A 19,351-nucleotide genomic window follows, 5' to 3' on the forward strand; every position below is an offset into this window, starting at 1 on the left:
TGGCTCAATCAAGATCAATGGTCAATTTCAGTCAGACTGGGTCAGTTCAAGTAAAGCAAGGGGAGACATGAGAGAAATTAATATAAAAGAGCTCAGCTGAGATGATCTTGTTCTGTATCAAGATGACAGAGTGTGATTAAATCAAATGTGCTTCAAGTTTTATTTAACCATGGAACATATCTGAATATAAAGTGTTGACGACTTTAATATGAATGAAGACTGCCAACAGCCAATGAGAGTAAGATCAGGGGGAATCAATTACAGAAAGTGTGGACAGAGAAATGCTCAACCTCCAATAGTGTAGCTGTAAAAATGATGATGATGATGATGATGATGATGATGATCTTGACAACTAGTGAAATGTTGTATACATATTCATATTTTCCAGAGAATGACTTTGTGCACCCCCTGACATTTTATCTAGCACCACAAATGGGTCATCATTTCAATTTGTCCAACACTTCATGACATGATGCCTCTAAAAAATAATGACTGAATTCTAGCTGGTTTATATCAATCAGAGAGCAAAGTTGCATTTTAAATCCATTCATTCCATCAGTATAGTTTTCAGGTAAACAAAATGACAATTGCAGTCACACAGCAGAGCTATAAACTTTTAGTCTCGTTTGTTTGGGTTTTGTGTTCGTGTAGTCTGAGAGCTCCTGCTTTTTGGAGATTAGTGAGGCTGGGTGGCATTAGATATCTGGTCTGTGATCCACGTGTAACTTTCAGTCTAGCTTCTATGATGCAAGTTTTAAAAAATCTGCAAATGCTAGTCATTAAATGTGTAATGTCTAGTCTTGTCATAGTCTGTTTAGTCATGCAGTGTGCCCAAAACCTAAGGTGATACTTGACTACAGCCATAATACCTGGGTAAGTGTTCCTGACTCTAATTATGGGAATGATGAATATGTGGTTACCACTGGCATCAACACATTATGCTTCATTCATGAAAAACTTGTAGGGTAGAATCGCAAAGGCTGGATTTCGCTGTACAATTATTTCCCCCCCATATTGTTTATGGGGGAAGTTTGAAGCTCCAACTCAACCAAAGAACACCACATTTAACTGTACTTCCTACATGCCTTGTAATGTAATGCAATAAGTTACAAACCCACCAGGTTGGTCACATGGATGATATTTGAGACTTTGCCGTGAGGCGGCGAGGGCTGCCTGGTTGTGCGGATGGGGTCATCGATGGTGACGGACACGCCAGACTTCTGTTGACTTATGGAGCGACGCACCAGACTGTCGCTGGGGGTAACTGAGGGAAAGATGATGAAGAGGTGAGAAGAGTGCCCTTGATTACAGACATCCCCTCCGCCCCATCCTACTCAGAGAGAAAGATGAAGTGCTGCCAGAGGGATCATGGAAGAGAGAAGGCATCAAAGAGATTTGTACCCAACAATCTACAGCAATTACAAACCCACAAACTTAACAGTGAGGCAGTTCACCTTTCTTTGCCTCTCCTTCAAGCTTGACAGATGTCTGTGTTTCAGACACTTCCTCAGAAACGCTGTTCTTCCTTTTGTCTCTGGAGGTCCTGCGTTGTTTTTCTTTCTCAGTTTTCTCCACCTCTTCCTCTTCATTTGTCTGCCCGTTTTCCTGGTCACCTGGAACAACCTGAGGAGGAATTAAAGGGGGAAAAACAGTAATGTGACAATTCAAAACCACTGGCAAAAGACGTAGGGAACATTTCTTCAGCTTCTCTCCATCAATTAAGCTGCTTACACACCAACCAGACGGCCGACAGAAAAGGTAGTTTGACTGATCAGTCTCCCCGAGTTGATCAAAAAAGTGCCTCGGAACACACCGAAGAGACAAGACGTAATACGTCTCCATAACAGCAGGCGGCACTAATCTGTATTGTCGCCCAAGAAAGGAAACTGGCAGCTGATTGGACGAACGTGTCACGTGGGTTTGTTTTCTCCGGAAATTCAAAGACAGTCATGGCGACTTGTTCACAATACGATCTCATATTGTACTAAAATTGTTCACCGAAACGTGTTTCTGAAAACATTTTAAGCGAGAAATAGGCCGTGCAGTTGCTGAATCTGTCTTCATTTCAGATCAACAAAGGTCAGTTTTAAAGATTTGTCAGATTTTGAGAAACTCTAGTCACGCTCATTCCGCTCCCCATTTCCGGGTTAGCACTCTACCAATAAGGTCATACAGGTCATTTGAGTCCGACTGCCGGGAGTGCCCGCCCCGCCGATTATACATGTAAAATCGGCCAAAATGAACGACGGCGGCATGGAAAACACTGAACAGACTCGAGTCACTGACCTCGCCAGACTGTCCAACGGCCGATTATCGGCTCTATGTGTCCGGGCCTTTATAATTATGTGGCATCTTATAGCCGGGACACACTTAGCCGATTATCGGCCATCACACAGTCTGGCGAGGTCAGTGACGCGAATCTGTTCGGTGTGTCCCGTGCCGTCGTCCGTCTGGGGGGCTGTCGGCGTTCATTTTGGCCGACTTGACATGTTCAGTCGCCGGCAAGGCAGTCGGGACTCACCCAGAAATGACAAGCGGAATGAGGTGACTAGAATCTCTCAAAATCTGACGAAAATCTTTTAAACTGAGCTTTGTTGAGCTGAAATGAAGACAGATTCAGTAATTGCATGGCCTATTTCTCACTTAAAATGTTTTCAGAAACATGTTTCAGTGAACTATTTTAGTACAATATGAGATCGTATTCTAAACGGCCGCCATGACTGAATTGAATGATTGAATTTCTGGAGAAAACGAACCCATGTGACACGTTCGTCCAATCAGCTGCCGGTTTTCATTTCCTGGGCAACAATACAGATTAGCGCCGCCTGCTGTTATAGAGATGTATTACGTCTCGTCTTTTTGGTGTGTTCTGTGGCACTTTTTGGACCAACACGGGGAGACTGATCCTTTCGACTGGCTTTTCTGTCAACGGTCGGGCGTCTGGTCAGTGTGTAAGCAGCTTTAGATACAGGTACAAACAGAAACCTGAAGTTTAGTCAGTATTTACAATTACGTTTTCATCTGACAGCAATAATATAGTATGCCTCTTCTGACCTGTGTGACAGTTCTTCTGATCTTCAGGCCTTTGTCCTGGTCGCCCCGGCTGGTGTCCAGGCCCTCATCGTCCCCAGACATTTGCAGCTCCTCTGGGTGCAGCTCCACCACTGCCTCCTGGTTCACTTTGATGTCTGGGATCAGTGACTGAAGAGTAGAAAGACAGACAGGAGGATAATAGTTGAATATGTTGACTACATCTGTTAGCTGATACACTGCAAGCAAAGATGGATAGCGGTTTTGTTTTCCCTCAGTCATTTTGCAAAGGTTTATCTTATGTAAATGTCCAGGCAAGGGTTAAACTGAAGGGCAACTGGACTTGGTTAAAGGTGCTCTGTTCTGGAGAACTGAAGAAGTATCACGGATGAGACAAAACATGTTCAGACCAAATTTAACCAAGTCCAGTTGCCCTTGAGTTTAGCCCTTCCCTGGAAAACTATGACCTGGATGACTGAGAACCTTCACAGACTTATGTAAATGATGAGCATTTCTTTTAATAAAATCCTCAAATTTCTCCCAGCTCACTCGGGAGGTTTTAAAACTTAATACATTTCACAGTTCAGTTTCAAAACATTACTGGAAATAAATCTTCTGATTTAGGGAAGATGTAGTCTATATCGACGTTAATTTACAGGATAGTTCCGCCGCCACTGGAAGTTCTGGCGGATGTCCCTCACGTTCCGCTTTGTTTGAGTTAACTTTAAACTCCAGACGCATCAAGCGACATAAACCGGAACCTCAATGCAATGTTTCAAATGGCAAGTTTTAAAGAAAATTTGGATAGTGCAACAAGGCAGGCTTGCTTGGTTCATTCGGGGAATGATTGAAAGAATTTACAAAGAATATGTTTACGGCATTTACTCTCTAACTGGGACATTTTGGGACCTATTGGTGGGGATTTGCTATGGACAAAATGCACACATAGATACACTGGTAAGAGCAATCACATTTAACCATGTATCCAGCTAATTTATATAGCTCACGGTACTATATTGTGTGAACAGAAATGTTCAACCTAAACAAGTTCCTTCCCGAGACCATTTTGCAGAGCTGCCATTGCTGCGTCCGGCAGCCCAAGACGATTGTGATTGGTTTAAAGAAATGCAAACAACCCCTGACCGTTTATTCTCCTATCCAGGAATGTTATGGGGACTTGCCAGACCTTCCCCCGCAGCGCTGTGGAGATAGGTCTGGCAATGCAAGACTAGGGAAGATGTAACCAAACCAGTAGCTGTCAGAGTAACACCATCAATTTTAAAAGCTTATTTTCATTGGTTTAAACAAATGCAATTTTATTTTCCAGACCTACCCAGTACATTTAGATGGGTTTTACATAGAGGGTCACCAGTAGGTTAAAGGATTTCACCCTGAAAAATAAAATGATCTTAAAGAGTAATGTCAGTCTGTCAATGATTCAGAAGCTTCGGTGTTTGTTTTCTGGCATGAAAACAATAATTAAATATTGGCCAAAATATCAGCTCCATTAAAACAATATTGCCACAGTTAAAATAAGTGAACTCATTAAAAATGTATTTTCCACATTTTCCCAAGCCTACATGGACAGCTGTTCCTGGTCGCTATGCCGTGCCAGTACCTTCAGTGAGTCAGTGGTGATGATGATGGATGGTTTCTTAGTAGTGACTGCTGTGCTGGAGCCCCACCGCCTCTTCCTCCCTGCTGCAGTTCCCGTCTCAGGCTCACCTGCTCCTCCATCTGTGGTGGCTGGAGACGTCTTACTGCCTGCAGAGGAGTTAAAAAAGAAAAAAAAAAAGAGAGAAAGAAATTCAGTTCATCATTGAGAGAGGAAATGCACTCCCAGATAGATGATTTGCTCCCTGTTGAACAGAACTTTCGTGACAAGTTACTGCAAGCTCATAGCCTAAAAGCACAAAATAATTGCTTACATACTTAAACCCAAATAGTTTTGCCATAGGTGCCAGTAAGTAATTCAAGTTTACAGAGTTTATAAATGGAACTGCATGCTTAACTTATTTCCGTAACTATTTCCAAATATTGGTTTATTTATAACAAAATTCAACATGTTTTTACACATTTGGTAAGCAGTGAAAGATAAAAAGGAACCATGCAGTAGATAAATATAGTGAGCACTTGTATATAGGGCAATGTGACTGGAGCCACAAGCATGAACAGGGTCCTTGCTGATTGAAATAGCAGGAAATTGTGTAGCTTTGTTGCCCAAACCAGCACATTAATTAAAGTGTTTTGTTGAAATATCACTTTTAATCAGCGTTTCCACAACATTATGTCAACACAGCATTTCCGTACGAAAAGGATAACACTGGTGTAATCTTATTTCTATCAACATTACAGACCACAAAGAGTTTAAATTAGTGGTGTGCCGTTATCGGCGTTAACGTGCTGCGTTAACGTGAGACTCTTATCGGGCGATAAAAAAAAAATATCGCCGTTAATCTATTCTCAAAGTTGGGTTGGGAGCTGGGTCTATACTATGCAAGCTATGATGACTTTCATCTTGATATTTTAGCGCGGATGTATACCTAGCCGAATTGCACTGTAGGGGGCGAGAACGAGTCTTCGAACCTGTGTGCCTACTGTGAAATTACCACATCAAACGTGACGTGCTAACATGGATGCAGCTATGAAGCCGCCGGGTTTGCTTCAGGGAAAATTTATTTTTAAGAAGCTTCCCAACGGAAACCTCGACAAGACTAAGGTTGTTTGCACCTTGTGCAATGCGGAATCATTTTACTGTAGGAGTTCTTCCAGTCTCAAGTACCACCTAAATGCAAAGCATCCCTTAGCTAATGCGGAAGATGCCGGGCCAAGCATTGATGTAGCGCAGGGGAGGAGTCGTCGTCAAACTACTATGTTTGAGTGCAACTGAGGCAAGCCCGTCAGCACAGCTCTATCAGCCAAGCTAATTAATCTCCTCGCTCAGTGGATTGCCACCAGCTGCCGGCCCATCAGCGTGGTTGAAGATGATGGGCTCGAGCTTGTTCTCCAGGCGGCCACAGGTGACCCATCTTACAAACTACCTGCTAGGCAAACTATCATGAGGAGAATACATGACCAGCAAGCGGCAGAGAAAGCCGCAAAAGATGAGAAGATGGTAGAGGCGAGGTGTGTCGCACTGACTGGGGACCATTGGACATCTGTCAACAACGATAACTACCTCGGCGTTACTGTACACCTCATCGATGCCAGCTGGGAACTTCACTCCTTCGTTTTAGGTAGGCTACGTTATGTAATTTTAAATTACATAATTACTTAGCCTATTAATTACCACGACACCACGAATTACCACCACATTATGTTTGCTTCTTGATGATTGCTAGTTGTTTACTACTAGTAGTGAACTTATTCTGATCTACTTTGTCTGTCCGTTAGGTATGATGAAACAGAGGAGCGTCACTTTGCAGAAGCGTGTGCCCAGCAGTTTCAGTGGGGGATAGCTGACAAAATCAGAACTATTGGAACAGACAGCGCTCCTAATATGGTGGCAGCAGGGATGATACTGCCATTCGAGCATTTGCCCTGTGTTGCGCATGTTGTACAGAGAGCTATTGTAATGTCATTCGGGAAGGTGGTTTTGATGGTGCACTGGCCAAGGGCCGTAAAGTGGTCGGACATTTCAAACACAGTCTGGCCAACTCAGACGAGTTGAATGTCCAGCAAGCCTCCCTTGGACAAGTTCAGGAGCCACTCGTGCAAGATGTTCCAACACGGTGGAATTCCACCCTTGAGATGATCAAGCGCGTGATGCGCAACAGAGACGCACTGCACACAATGCTGTCTCAGCAGAAGCACAATCTGGCCCTCCCAACAAATGCTGAATATGAGAAGTTGGCAAAGCTAGAGAAACTGCTGGAGCCATGCAGGTATGGTCTACAAAGGTAGCGTGTTCATGAATTGGCATACAAGTTTTTTTAAATGTCACTTTGTATTTAAGAAACACATGCCCTTAAATGTAATGTGATTAAGAACTTTAAAATTGTGTAATCTGAGTTAAATGACTCAGTCATTATTTATTGCTGTGTGTGTGTGTGTGTGTGTGTGTGTGGCTGTGTGTGTGTGTGTGTGTGGCTGTGTAGGTACATCACTGAGCTCCTTGGTGGGGATACGCATGTATCCTGCTCTGTGGTTCTACCTGCCCTGTGCCACCTCCAGCACGCGATGAAGATCTCAGATGATGATCCTGCCTATATTGTGCAATTCAAGGCTGCCTTCACCAATGACCTCAACCAGCGGAGCGAGAAAATAAACCTGGAATGGCTTAAGGTATGTCAGACTGACCAGAAGATAACTGCATTGTTTGACCATTATAGACTTAAGCCAGTAGATTGGTCAATGAATAGATGAATGAGTCATGAAGAAATATGGAGGTTGGATTTGGAAAGTGAAATTTTCATCAATCAATAATTTTTTATTCATCAAAGGTGGCGACTGCTTTAGATCCACGATTTAAGGACCTCAAGTACTTGCTCAGAGCAGAGAGGGAGCCAGTGTGGGCAAAGCTAAGCGAGTTGGTGACGGGAGAAGAACCTGCTCTGCAGCCACTCGGGGAGGAGAACCCTGAGCCACCCAAGAAGAAAACAGCCCTGCTACTGATGGGATCAGACTCAGAATCATATGAGGAGACACCAGAAGACAATACTGTGGAGAGGTACAAGGTAGAGCCCAGTGCCAGTCTAGATCAGTGTCCACTGAAGTGGTGGTCAGAGCACACTGCTGTCTATGGTAAGATGGCCCACATTGCACGTAAATACTTGGGGACTCCTGCCACAACTGTCCCATGCGAGAGACTTTTTTTCTTTAGCAGGCCATATTGTGCAGAAGAGGAGATCTATCTTGTCACCATAAAATGTGAACAAGCTGGTCTGCCTGAGTGACTGGTGGAAGAAGGAGAAATAGAGCTTGGACTGATTGACACAAAGCTCAGTTCATCACGACCTCGTATGTAGGCATACAGTTCAAAATTCATGTTTAACTGAATAAACAGTTGGTAAACACAAGTACATCTTATTGAACATGATTTATTTTCATCACCAATTATCATAGTAGAACAGCTTTCTCAAGCAGTTTGTGATGCATTTTGGAAACAGGAGATGAGCCCCTGGTCTAATGCGCCACCTGGCTTGAGAAACCCTTTCTCAACGACTTACTTTTAGTCATTATTTGGATAGCACACATATTCTGAATGCCTTCATCAGAATTCTAATGAGCCATTCTAATCTAGATTAATTCCAAGATTACAGTGAGATTAATCTAGATTAAAAAAATTAATCTATGCCCGCCACTAGTTTAAATTCATTTTTAGCTACCGCCGAATGCCGCTTTGACAATTTTCTGCTTGTTTTAGGTCAAAAACTTTAATCAGCAGCTTAAAAACATAATTCTGCACAAGGGTTTTAAATGCTAAGAGTCGGGTATTTTCTTTTTCATTCTTGTTTCACCCTTGTTTCTCATGTTGGACAAAAGATGTAACTGGTATACTCACTGGTCAAGGATATCTTGCGAGCAGCAAAAGCCTTAGGAGTGGTGCTCTAGAAAGAGGGAGAGACAGAAAGAGAACATACAGAAACCCCAGGGGTGCGGGGCGAGATGAGAACCAAGAGTCAAAACCCAAACAGGCAACAACAGAGAGGAGGTGAAACAGGAAAAGTGGAGGAGGGGTGGGGCCGGGGGGTTAAAGTAACAGAGGCCTGGAGGTTCCAATTGTACCACATTAAGGAGAGTTCTTGGTCGATAGAGACTCCAGACACATTTCCGCCTTCCACCTCTGCTCAAAGACACTGAGATAAATCATTCGCTACTCCCCTTCTGTGTGTGTGTGTGTGTGTGTGTGTGTGTGTGTGTGTGTGTGTGTGTGTGACTCTTAGGACAAAGCAAGTACATCATGTGTATTAGGACATGAGTAGGCCTGTGTGAAACTCAAACTGGGTCGTATCTTAGTGCTGTAAGTTATTACAAGATAATGTCCATCAGAGGACTGAGAATAGAGAGGAAAGAGAGACAAGCAAAGTGTCTGTCAGTGTGTTAGAGTGGATCCTGTCACTTTACAAGATTCCCATCCCATTTTTAACTGGAGGTGGGGATGATTTCAATATTACTTGCCCTGGTTAATAGTTTTAAACCTGTCCAGAGTGCATATGTCTGTGACTTATTTTACATAATATCTTAAATGTTTTGACAAATTCTATTCTCTTTTATTAGCAACATCCATTGTAATATTCATTCTGTATGAACGGGGCTTTCAACACACAAATTGTGGGATGGTAGCAGATCAGTCCTGAGTAGCTCTAGCATTATTTCTGTGTGGTGTTAATAATGCCATGGTGCTCCTTTAACATAAAAAATATGGCATGTAGTTGAATCAAGTATTGTAGTTGACTAACATTGTTGAATGTTGTTAGTGCTGAGTTCTGTGCAGCAGAGGTGGAGAACCGAGTGTTGAAGAGTCAAAAATCTGTCAGAACTTTCAGTACTGCAGTTTAAATTCACCATGAAGATTGAACATGTTCAATAGAACAACTGTAGACTAGCAATGTATGTCAAATGGATGATCAACACTTTCATTTTGGTGACAAAATAACTAATTAAAACTGCAGTACACGTGACAGTTAAAAAATTTGCACTAAATTACGAGGAGGAAATAAATGAATTCCTCTTATTTACAAAGAAGATGTGGAGGAAAGAGGTTTTTTTTTGTTTTTACAGTTAATCCTTTACAATTGTATACATTTTTAAATAGAGGAATAATCACAAGTCATTTCCTGGTACCATTTGACACCTGATTCCTTACTGGCTTGACTATGGCCCAACCGCACGACAGTGTGTACTGTATCTAGGCAACAAGGATCCAATCAGAGAAGGCAGAGGAGTGAGGGCGGGGCTCGATTTGAGTGTGCAGATTTGCCACCAGGCAGGAACTGATCACTGGATTGGACTTTTTTCTTGAATGGGACTGGGGAGGACTTTTCTTGATTGACTGCTGATTAAAAAGTCACGTTTCAGTCTTTTGGGGAGGCAAGAGTTTCAAATTACTTTGTGATGGATTCTTACGGGGGTGGGGGTTGACATATACTTTGTTAGAGTCCATGATCTGTGAGTTACGGTATATCTGGCAAGTGAAAAAAAAAAAAAAAATTCCATTTTGTGATGCTTGAAATTATTGTCTTTAACCGTCATAGTTGTCCATATTATCCAAAGCAAAGTCCTGAAAGCCTTTGTGACCGGTATCTGAAAATGTCAAAATGTTAACAGGTTGTCCTGTAAAGTGTCTGTTGTCCAGATAAGTTCCTGTTTTTAAGCAGCCAGAACGTGCTGCACAGTTCTTGAGTTTGTTTTGTAAATTGACAGCTCAGGTGTAAGGTCTTTTCAGTGGGATAAAGGTGGACAAAAGTAATCCAGATATGTCTTTGTTAAATTATAATCCAGGGAAGAAGGCAAAATGAGAGGGCCGATGGACATCGTGACAATATTTGCTGACATGAGTGTGTCTGCACTCACATGAAATCATACGAGATGCAAGGGTCAAGTTGTGGGTGTAGCGAAGAGCAACAACTGCAGTCGTCCATCTGTCAAGTCCACAGGGGAGGCAGGATATCATGACGTCCTGGTGAAACATCCACAGAGTCACACTTGAGATCACTGACAGTGTGGCAGCAGAGGAAGGGGGGTGATGACTTGTTGAGTAGATCCAGCTCTCACTGTGGACGATCAATGCCACTCAAACCCAAAAACAATTCTTGGAGCACAATGTGGGTCAGATTACTTAAAAGTCTGTTACATTAGAACTGTGGCAGAGTTCAGGGGAACAGTTCTCTTATGGATGGCAACTTTGAGCACGGTGACAGAACTTACATGAGTAACTGAAGTCACTTTTAAAAGGCTGGCCAGCTCGTCAAGGCAGAGGATAAAGATTTTTCAAAGTGTGAGTAAAAATCCACAACGTCTTATCCACAAAGTTTTCAAAAAATTAAGTCCCATAATCATCACTTCCAAGCAGTGTTTTAAATCTAAAAACCCCAAACAGTGATCATATAAACGCTCAAGCCCTGATCACTGTATGGGTTATTGCAGGGGATCTCAGTCCAAAGTCATTACTCCACCCCACAAGCAGGGGGCAGTGTGGGATTAGAGGTAGAAGAAAATACAAAACTGGAGTGCTGAAGAGTTTTGTCTTTTGTCTAAGATGCATCTGCCTTTTGGAGGACAGAGGTATGGATGTTGGAGGGCAACTCTGAGGATGTGCTTATGATGCTTAAAATGGCAGATAGGGGGGGAGACCCCCCCCCCCTCCTGCCCGTACGCCATCATTGATCACCACAGAACAGTGCAGTACAGTCCAGTCCGGTTCAGATCAGTAAGCAGGCTTCCAACCCCTGAGGCTGGGTTACCATGGCAACTGTGTGCTGCTGCAGTTACCATGGCTGCCACTTCTATCGGTGGTAGTCTGCGAGCTCCAGTTCCTGCTGGCTCAGCACGTCACTGGAGGGCTACAGGGGAGGCCTTGCAGGCTCATGCTTTTCAGTGCGATGGGGTTGCAGACTCTGGGCCTAATTCTGGTATCAGCGACGCACTTGGGCATAGCGGGACAGGAGATGTAGGAGTAGGAGGAGGAGAGGAGGAGGTGTTGGTGTTGGTGGTAGTAGTAGTACGCAGCAGGTACCATTAGGGGCAATGGAAGAGTCATGGGCACCTTCATAACAAAGCAATCAATGGGGTTTTAAACAGCAATCACACCATAAATATATATAGAGAGAGAGAAGCGTTCATGATGGGATACAAAGGCAAAAGATGGAAAGTAAGAGGACAAAGGGGGGAAGAGAGACAGTAAAAGAGAGTAAATAAAAGAGAGAGACAGATAGAGAGGCCGGGTGAAAGGAGCAAGCAAGAGAGCAAAGAGAATGAAAACAGGGTGAAAGAAACAGCAGAAACAAGCCCTGATGCATCTCTACACACACACTGTCAGGGTCCATTACTCATGCAAACCCAAGGAAGGGGAAAAACCCCACAAACAGTAAAAAACAAAGAAACACTTGCTGATAACTTTAATCACTTAGCAGCTCACAAGTAAATCTAAATTAGATACTCTCGACCTCAATGCCTAAAATGTAATGTATGGTTGTGGGAATCTGGTTTCAACAGTGTAAGTAGTAAAGGCTGATGGCCACATCTAACAGTAGCTTCTTAATGAGCTCCAGAAACTGTATAATTGTATAATTAGGTTGTGAATGTGAAAATGTAAATTAATTGCATTTTTTTTATTTAAACACAGGAAACCGCTTGTGATAGCATAAAATACAGTACTCTGGTCCGATACAAGGACTCTGAAGACCCTGACACACCACATGCAAGAACTTGAGCTGACTAAGGCAGACCGATCAAATGCTTTAGGACGTAAGTGTCACCCGAATAGGTGACGCTGGTGGCTGAAGAGCATGCCTGCAGGATAACTAGTAAATGATCAGTTTATTTCTTTTCTTTTTTTCTCACACACACACACACACACACACACACACACACACACACACACACACACACCTCGTTCTGTGTGTACAATGACAAATAAAGTATCGTATCTAATTTAACATACTATTAACATGACTACTTGCATTCCAGCAGCATCATCATCCCTCAGCAGGTACTAGACAGACAAGGCAAGTGTGTGAGAGATCATCTAAGTCATGAAATATTAGTTGCATTAAACGCAGATGGAAGGGATTAGTTCATTTCTCTTTACCCCAGGACCCAACTCCAACTCAACCCCTGTTTGTTCAGCAATGAGCATTTGTGGAAGCCCCCAATTGAGTAATCTGATGAGCGTTTAAGAGATTAAAAGGACGCAGAAACTGAATACAGAGCCAGAATCAAAAGGATAAAATCTCCACAGGAGCCAAAGGAATTAATGGTTGTAAAAATGTTGGGGTTGTGTTGGTTTTAAGTAACCCTATTAACTTGTGTTGCCAACTACACATGCTTTTATATGAATGAGGCTGCGGGTTAGTGAGAGACCGAGCAAAGACCCAGGCATCCCCACCCTTCTCAGTGACCTTACCTCCTCCAGACGGCCCTCGCTGTTCTCTGGCTCAGCCCCAGAGGGTGGCTGCTGGGCCATGGAGCTCTCAGAGTCTGGTTCCACCTCTGTCACGGCAGCTGCGCTGGGCTCTGACACCTCCCTGCAGGAGGAAGAGAAGGTTAGGGTGAAGAGGGCGGGTGGGGAAAAAAAAAATAAAAAAAGGATTCGACTGTAAAGACGGTTTGAGAGCTAGGGGTCAATACTGATCAGTAAGAGTGTCTAGTCTTACCAATTCTCAACTGGTGATAAGCTTGTTATCTTTGCCCTTGTGTAAATTTTGCTAAATCCATCTCTGACGCTACCTCTGAATTACTACGAGTTACGTGGTGGCAGTTGACATTTCAAATTATGAATCACAGTAAAATTATTTTTCTTCAATGAGTCAAACAAGTGAAGCATAATTTAAACACAGTTATATTTTTAGAAGTCATTCATAATGACCAGGCAGCACCCTCTCTGAGTGGGTGTGACGGTTATGTTCAAAGAAATACCAGTATCATGACTTTCGTTTGATTTATTTTAGTTTTCAACATTTTGATAGGTTTTATTTTCTGATAGTTGTTGAGCATGCTTTAAAAAAAAAAAATTATTGCATAACCTTAGATTCAGAAAAATAAAGTGGTTACCTTAATTTATTGCTTCTGGATCAATGAAAAAATACCAAGTATGAGTCAAACTGATTTACTAGTCTGACTGGTTCGTGAATAAGTTCTTCATGTTGATTCTGAGAGATTAATATGTTAGTAACAACACAAAGCAGTGCTGCTCTACATGTATCACTACTTTAAATATTTAAGATATAGCTGAAATGACTTGATTAATCGATTAGTCAATGGACCAAAAAACAATCTGGAACTATTTTGATGATGGATTCATTATTTAAGTAATTTTTCAATACAAAATTACCAAACGTGATCTAGTTCCAGCTTCTTAACTGTGAAATTTTGATGCTTTGCTATGTTTTATGTGATAATAGATTACATTTAAGTTTTGGGTGTTTGGGTCAGACAAAACTAGCAATTTGATGACATCATCTGGAGCTTTAGGACATTGTAATGGGCATTTTTCACTATCATCTGAGATGTTGTAGATCAAACAAAAATCAAGGAAACAATTAGTAGATTAAATAAAGAAAAATTTAAATAAAACAATACATTTCTGCCCTAATCAAAGACAATCTGGACTAAGGCAAGAAAGACTGCTTTCAAGCTCTGCTCTAGAGACAATGTGAGGTTTAGTCTGAGAGGAGACAAAATGATGTGTAGGGCAAGACAGAGAAAAACACTGGGAAGAGTCAGAGGCAGGGTGCTAGGGGCCAGTGATCTGGGTCACTCCTGCTATGAATAACTCACCAGTTAGCTGACACCCAGGGTCACAAACACTCCTCAAACTAACTCATAGTCCAAGACACACGCTCACAGCTGACTCCATGTGTCTGGTCTTCATCTGATCCACGCTGGGTCATTATTGAAACAAAATGTAAACAAATCTAACTCAGCTAATAAAAGTCACGCTTCGTAGTTACTATGAGTCAGACCTCACACAGCCAAAAGCTTCTCTACATGTTATTTGATTGTATCACTGTTATCTAAGACAAAACCAAGCAGATGTCATCATTATATTTTTAGCTACTCCCTCAACCTCCCCTACCAGCGGTATCCAAAGTCTCCTCCACTGCCTCCATGTGATGGCACAGGCACCGAGGCAGCACCCTGTAGGTGGGAGAATCACATCCTCTCTATCACAGTGCACATTCTCCTCTAATGTTTGATTCGTTACATGATGATTTGCAGTGCATTTCATAGTTCTCATTTCACCGGGAAAGAAAGTAAATATGTTTAAAAATACTTCTCATTTCTGAAAAGTATCAAACAAAAAAATGTTTGGTAGTGAAAGTGAATCCCAGGTGCCAATACCAATCTCTGCAGCAAGTTTTGTCTTAAATGTTTTCTCAGTTATTGCAGAAAATTCCTGAATTAAAAGCAGCAATACAGTAATTTTCAAAAAGGAACATATTCAGTAGCGCTTGTGATGAGTATTGCTTTTCAGTTTTTAATCTGCCGATTGTTTTCTCGATTAATAGATTAAACAGTAAAAAGGGCACATCACAAAACTTTTCACTTTACCATTATGCGAGACAAGGAAAAGCAGCAACATCTTGCATTTGAGAAGGTGGAGCAAGGACATGTTTGCCATTTTTTGCTTGAAAGATTTATTTTCTGTCGATCGACTAATTTCCCGATTGATTAATTGACAAATTTACGCAGCCATTATTTAAGTGACCTCCGAGATGAAAGTGGTAGAGTGCCCAATTTAACCCTCGGAAGAATCTTTCTTGCTCAAACACCAATAACAATAAGTGTAAAGAAAAAAAAATCTCTCTAACTTGCTAATAATTACTCACACAGTCAGCTCAGACAACCAAACCTCAGCTTTTCCCTTTGTCCATGACATGTAGCATGGTCATTGGCAAAGTTTCTTTAAAAAGGAGGGCCTGTAGTTAGTCTCTGTAACACTGAAATTTGTGTTAAGAGACCTGTTCAACCTCCTCCCCTGGAGATTAGTCACTGGCAGTGAGGAGTGTAGGCAGGAGGGCAGCATTTCCCCCTCCTCTTCTCCAAACTGGTTTTCCTCATTTGCCCGAGGTGTGAATGTCAATGTCTATGTTGCTCTTAGGCAAGGCCAAAGACACACCTGCACAGGCTATAAAGGGAGACAGATGTCACCTAGAAATACAATCCCTCAGAATCAGGAAAGAAGGAAAAGCCAGGACGAGGTGATATAATCACTGAAAGAAAGATGAATGAGTGATTAACTGTGAGCATGCACGATGCATGGCTTTTTCTTTTCAAATAACACCCTTGAAGCCTTTCATTTAAAACAGCTTTGTATCTATATGACTGGGCTGGAATGAAGAAGCACATTTAAGTACAGCTTGAACCTAAGTAACAATATTGAGATATGTCAAATGCATCACAAAATAAATCCATTACTTCTAGTTAAACTTCTCAAAAACCTGACAAAGTGTAGTGTGACCTGTATCTCATCAGAATTACTCAAATCATGTCCTAATCATCAAACTGGACTCATAAAGCAGACAAGTAGTCAGTTCCCAAGGGATGAGAGTGCTGGTGCCAGCTGGGAGAATTATATCACAGCATAAGGGTCCATTCACACTGACTGTACAACTAACAGATGTCTGCTTTAATGATCTCCCTTGACAACAGTGAGATCATTAACAGCTACAGCCACACAAACCGAAAAATAAAAAATATATAGTCTTCTGTAGGCTAGACAACAAGATGCATGTACAGTATGGCCATAAATGAGCCTTAATGGACAACATTAGGATGGCACACAAGAAAACGTATATTCTGAGAAAAAAAAAAAAACGATATTTTTGCCACCTAGCATGTCAGAAAATGTTGAGGTCAAAATGAAAGAGAAATCACAGTCCGCATGACTCGTCATCACACCATGAAATCTGAGCCCATTATTTATTTATCAATGTGCTCCTCCAATGTGAAGCTATTTTAACCACAAATCATAGAAAGGAGACCCCTTCCCCCCCAAAAAAAATCTCCCTGGCTCCTCACTCAACAAAAGACTCTCACCGACGGTCCCAACCCCGGTCCTCCTCACATGGACGAACATGCAACACGCTCATAACCAGGCCAATGTGAACTGATGACATGGAACAGGCAGGAAGGAGATGCTAGCTAATCAGCATCGTAATGTACAGCCGGTTTCCCGGTAAGACACGACAGACTGAGACAGGCTGATGTATCTCCATTGCGTTCTAGATAAGGGGTGTAAAAGTAAAACCATCAACCTAAAGCCTTGAGTCGCCCTCTAACGTTAGCTCACTCTTACCCGTTTTTGTTGCCTTCGGACAGCATTATGGCCGGCCTTGAAAGGAAACCCACGGGGACAGACAATAACACTCTGACACTAACGATTATTCCGGTCAGGCGTGGGTTGAAATCGGGGACGCGAAATAAATAAAAAATCCGGTCGCGGTTGTTTCTCCTGCTGATTAGCCGTGCACTGCGTCGGTATCAAGGATGCAATGCATGCATGACGGCCATGTTGGCTAGCGAGACCAGTGTCAAGTCTACCAGAGTAACTACAAACTATCTTCCGGTAAAGATTTCCAAAATAAAAGCTATGTTAGCTGCTCAAACGTGTCGCATTCAGAAATATAAGTTAATAAATATTGATTAAGCAAGGAACTGCGCTGAATGAAATTACGTTTTCTGCTGCAAGCAACAAATTTGAATTACACACAAAAAAGACGACCGGGAAAGGGACCTTTTTTTCTCAAAAGAAAATCAACAGCAGGCAGCCACGCCGCTTGTAGGGCTGCCACATTGAACGCCTGACAAGAAATACAAGTAGGAGCAGGGGCGTAGCACAAAATTCTGGGACCTGTACAAAGGCATTCTCTATGGGCCCCTCCCCACATCAACAGCTATTAGGCTCATTCAAGATAAGTTGCGCCTTGCCTGTAAAGTGGACGGGAACAGGCGGCAGCAGCGACAAAAAGCCGTGGTCAAGTCGGACAGTTTACAGCCGTTTCCAGCAGCCTTCCATCTGAACAGGAAGTCACAGAAACACTCACCTCCGGTTAGGTTCGATTCCAATTTATTAAAATGTTATCAGACACATATATCAGCTTGTATGCAGTCCCCAGTTGTTTTTACTATGCCAGAGTAACTGTTAAAATGCTCTACAGGCAATTTGTTGCTGATGTTAATATTCAACAGACTATCTGTAATCTGAATGTGTTTAGTCTCTCATAATAAACGTCACCATCAGCCACACATGTGTTCACTTAACTGAATAAGCCTTCAAATCAGACAAATATTTAAAAAAAATGAAACGTTTATATGAAACGTCATCGTGTTGAGTCGATTCTGAACCAATCAGCTGTTAGATCAGCTGAGAGCCAGGCGTTTCCCATCATGCCCTGGGTCTTGCGGTCGCTGGAGAGCAACTGCGGCGCCTGGCTCTAAAAACTGCGTCCGCCTTGATCTTGTGGGGTTATCGTTGCCCACGTGTGCAATGACGTCAGAGCAAGTCGGGATCAAGTCGGACACAAATATAACATGCATGCATTGGGCGGCGTGATCGATTCTGCGCAGGCTTGGATCATCTTGAACGAGCCTATTCATTCTAGCATCATATTACCTGTGTAATCAGTCCCCTTTCCAACACCCCTGAGCGGTAGGTGGGAAAGCAGTTTACAACCGATGCATGTTTAACAGATCTTGGACGCATGTTGTCAGCTCTGTGACCAATGTTTTTAAAATGGAACATATATTTATTATGCCTTTATATGCTGACAATTAATATACAATATTAAATTATTTCCACACTTGTGTGACCAATTAATGACCCCCAAGACAAAACATAAACATATTGGTAAAAATATATTGGTAAAAACAGTAAAGTTTAAGAGAAACTGATGTTTGTTAAACACAAGTTAATAGAGCCCTTAAACATAATGCACATCACTTAACTTCAGTGCAGACATGGTCCTTTCTTTAATACTGGATACATTATAGATGTTAAGATAGGTTTTAGTGGGAGCTGTTGCATGGAGATCTCTTGTTTCCAAAATACACATTGCTTTTTGGTCTTTCCTCTGAGGTCCAAAGTTAATTTAACCAAAGTGTGCAGGAGCATGACCGCATAGCTAAAAATTTAATCATCATCCTTAATATCAAAAAATCAAGTGATTAAGAACACATTGTCTACATATTTTCTTTTGTGATTTCATCACCACATTTAATTTATAAACTTCTTTTAGAAGGTTAATCTTGAAAGTCAAAAGCAAGTTGAAATATCCAGAAAGAGGAATAGAGAGAATAGCAGAATCAATTGAAAGAAAACAGACCTTATCAGTGGAAAATATTATAGGAATTCATGTGTCACATCACACAGTGCAAGAATGTGTTGCATCCACTTGTTAATAAGGTTAACTGTATTTTAGTGATGGTTACAGACCTTTTTGAAAGGTATCGTTTCTCTGCCCCTTTACTCAGGTTAGTCTTTTTCTCATCCTCTGCTTCTTGTCCTTGGTCTGCCTTCTGTAAAAAAATTATTCAAGTAAAAACAATGTAAAACAAATAGCACTATGCTCAAAGATTATTTAGATTTAAAGTGCATCTCAATGTAAGCAGAACAAATACACACAAGAAGGCTGAAATACTGTTAACAAAAATAAATTAG

At 41.9% G+C, this 19,351-nt stretch overlaps 1 protein-coding gene across 3 annotated transcripts in view; it reads right to left on the reverse strand.

Moving 5' to 3' along the window:
* acin1b (apoptotic chromatin condensation inducer 1b) overlaps positions 1-19,351 on the reverse strand; it is a 32,921-nt gene that overhangs the window by 9,460 nt on the left and 4,110 nt on the right. For all 3 annotated transcript variants that reach the window (XM_039822639.1, XM_039822640.1, XM_039822638.1), the window contains 7 exons: positions 19,127-19,209; positions 13,097-13,217; positions 8,534-8,579; positions 4,649-4,794; positions 3,055-3,201; positions 1,455-1,623; positions 1,119-1,264 (listed from right to left, as the gene is read on the reverse strand). In XM_039822639.1, coding sequence (XP_039678573.1) covers positions 1,119-1,264; positions 1,455-1,623; positions 3,055-3,201; positions 4,649-4,794; positions 8,534-8,579; positions 13,097-13,217; positions 19,127-19,209 — 858 coding nt within the window. The remainder of the gene's footprint in view (positions 1-1,118; positions 1,265-1,454; positions 1,624-3,054; positions 3,202-4,648; positions 4,795-8,533; positions 8,580-13,096; positions 13,218-19,126; positions 19,210-19,351) is intronic.

Source organism: Perca fluviatilis, chromosome 14, assembly GCF_010015445.1.
Source record: "Perca fluviatilis chromosome 14, GENO_Pfluv_1.0, whole genome shotgun sequence".
In the NCBI taxonomy this organism is placed as follows: Eukaryota; Metazoa; Chordata; class Actinopteri; order Perciformes; family Percidae; genus Perca; species Perca fluviatilis.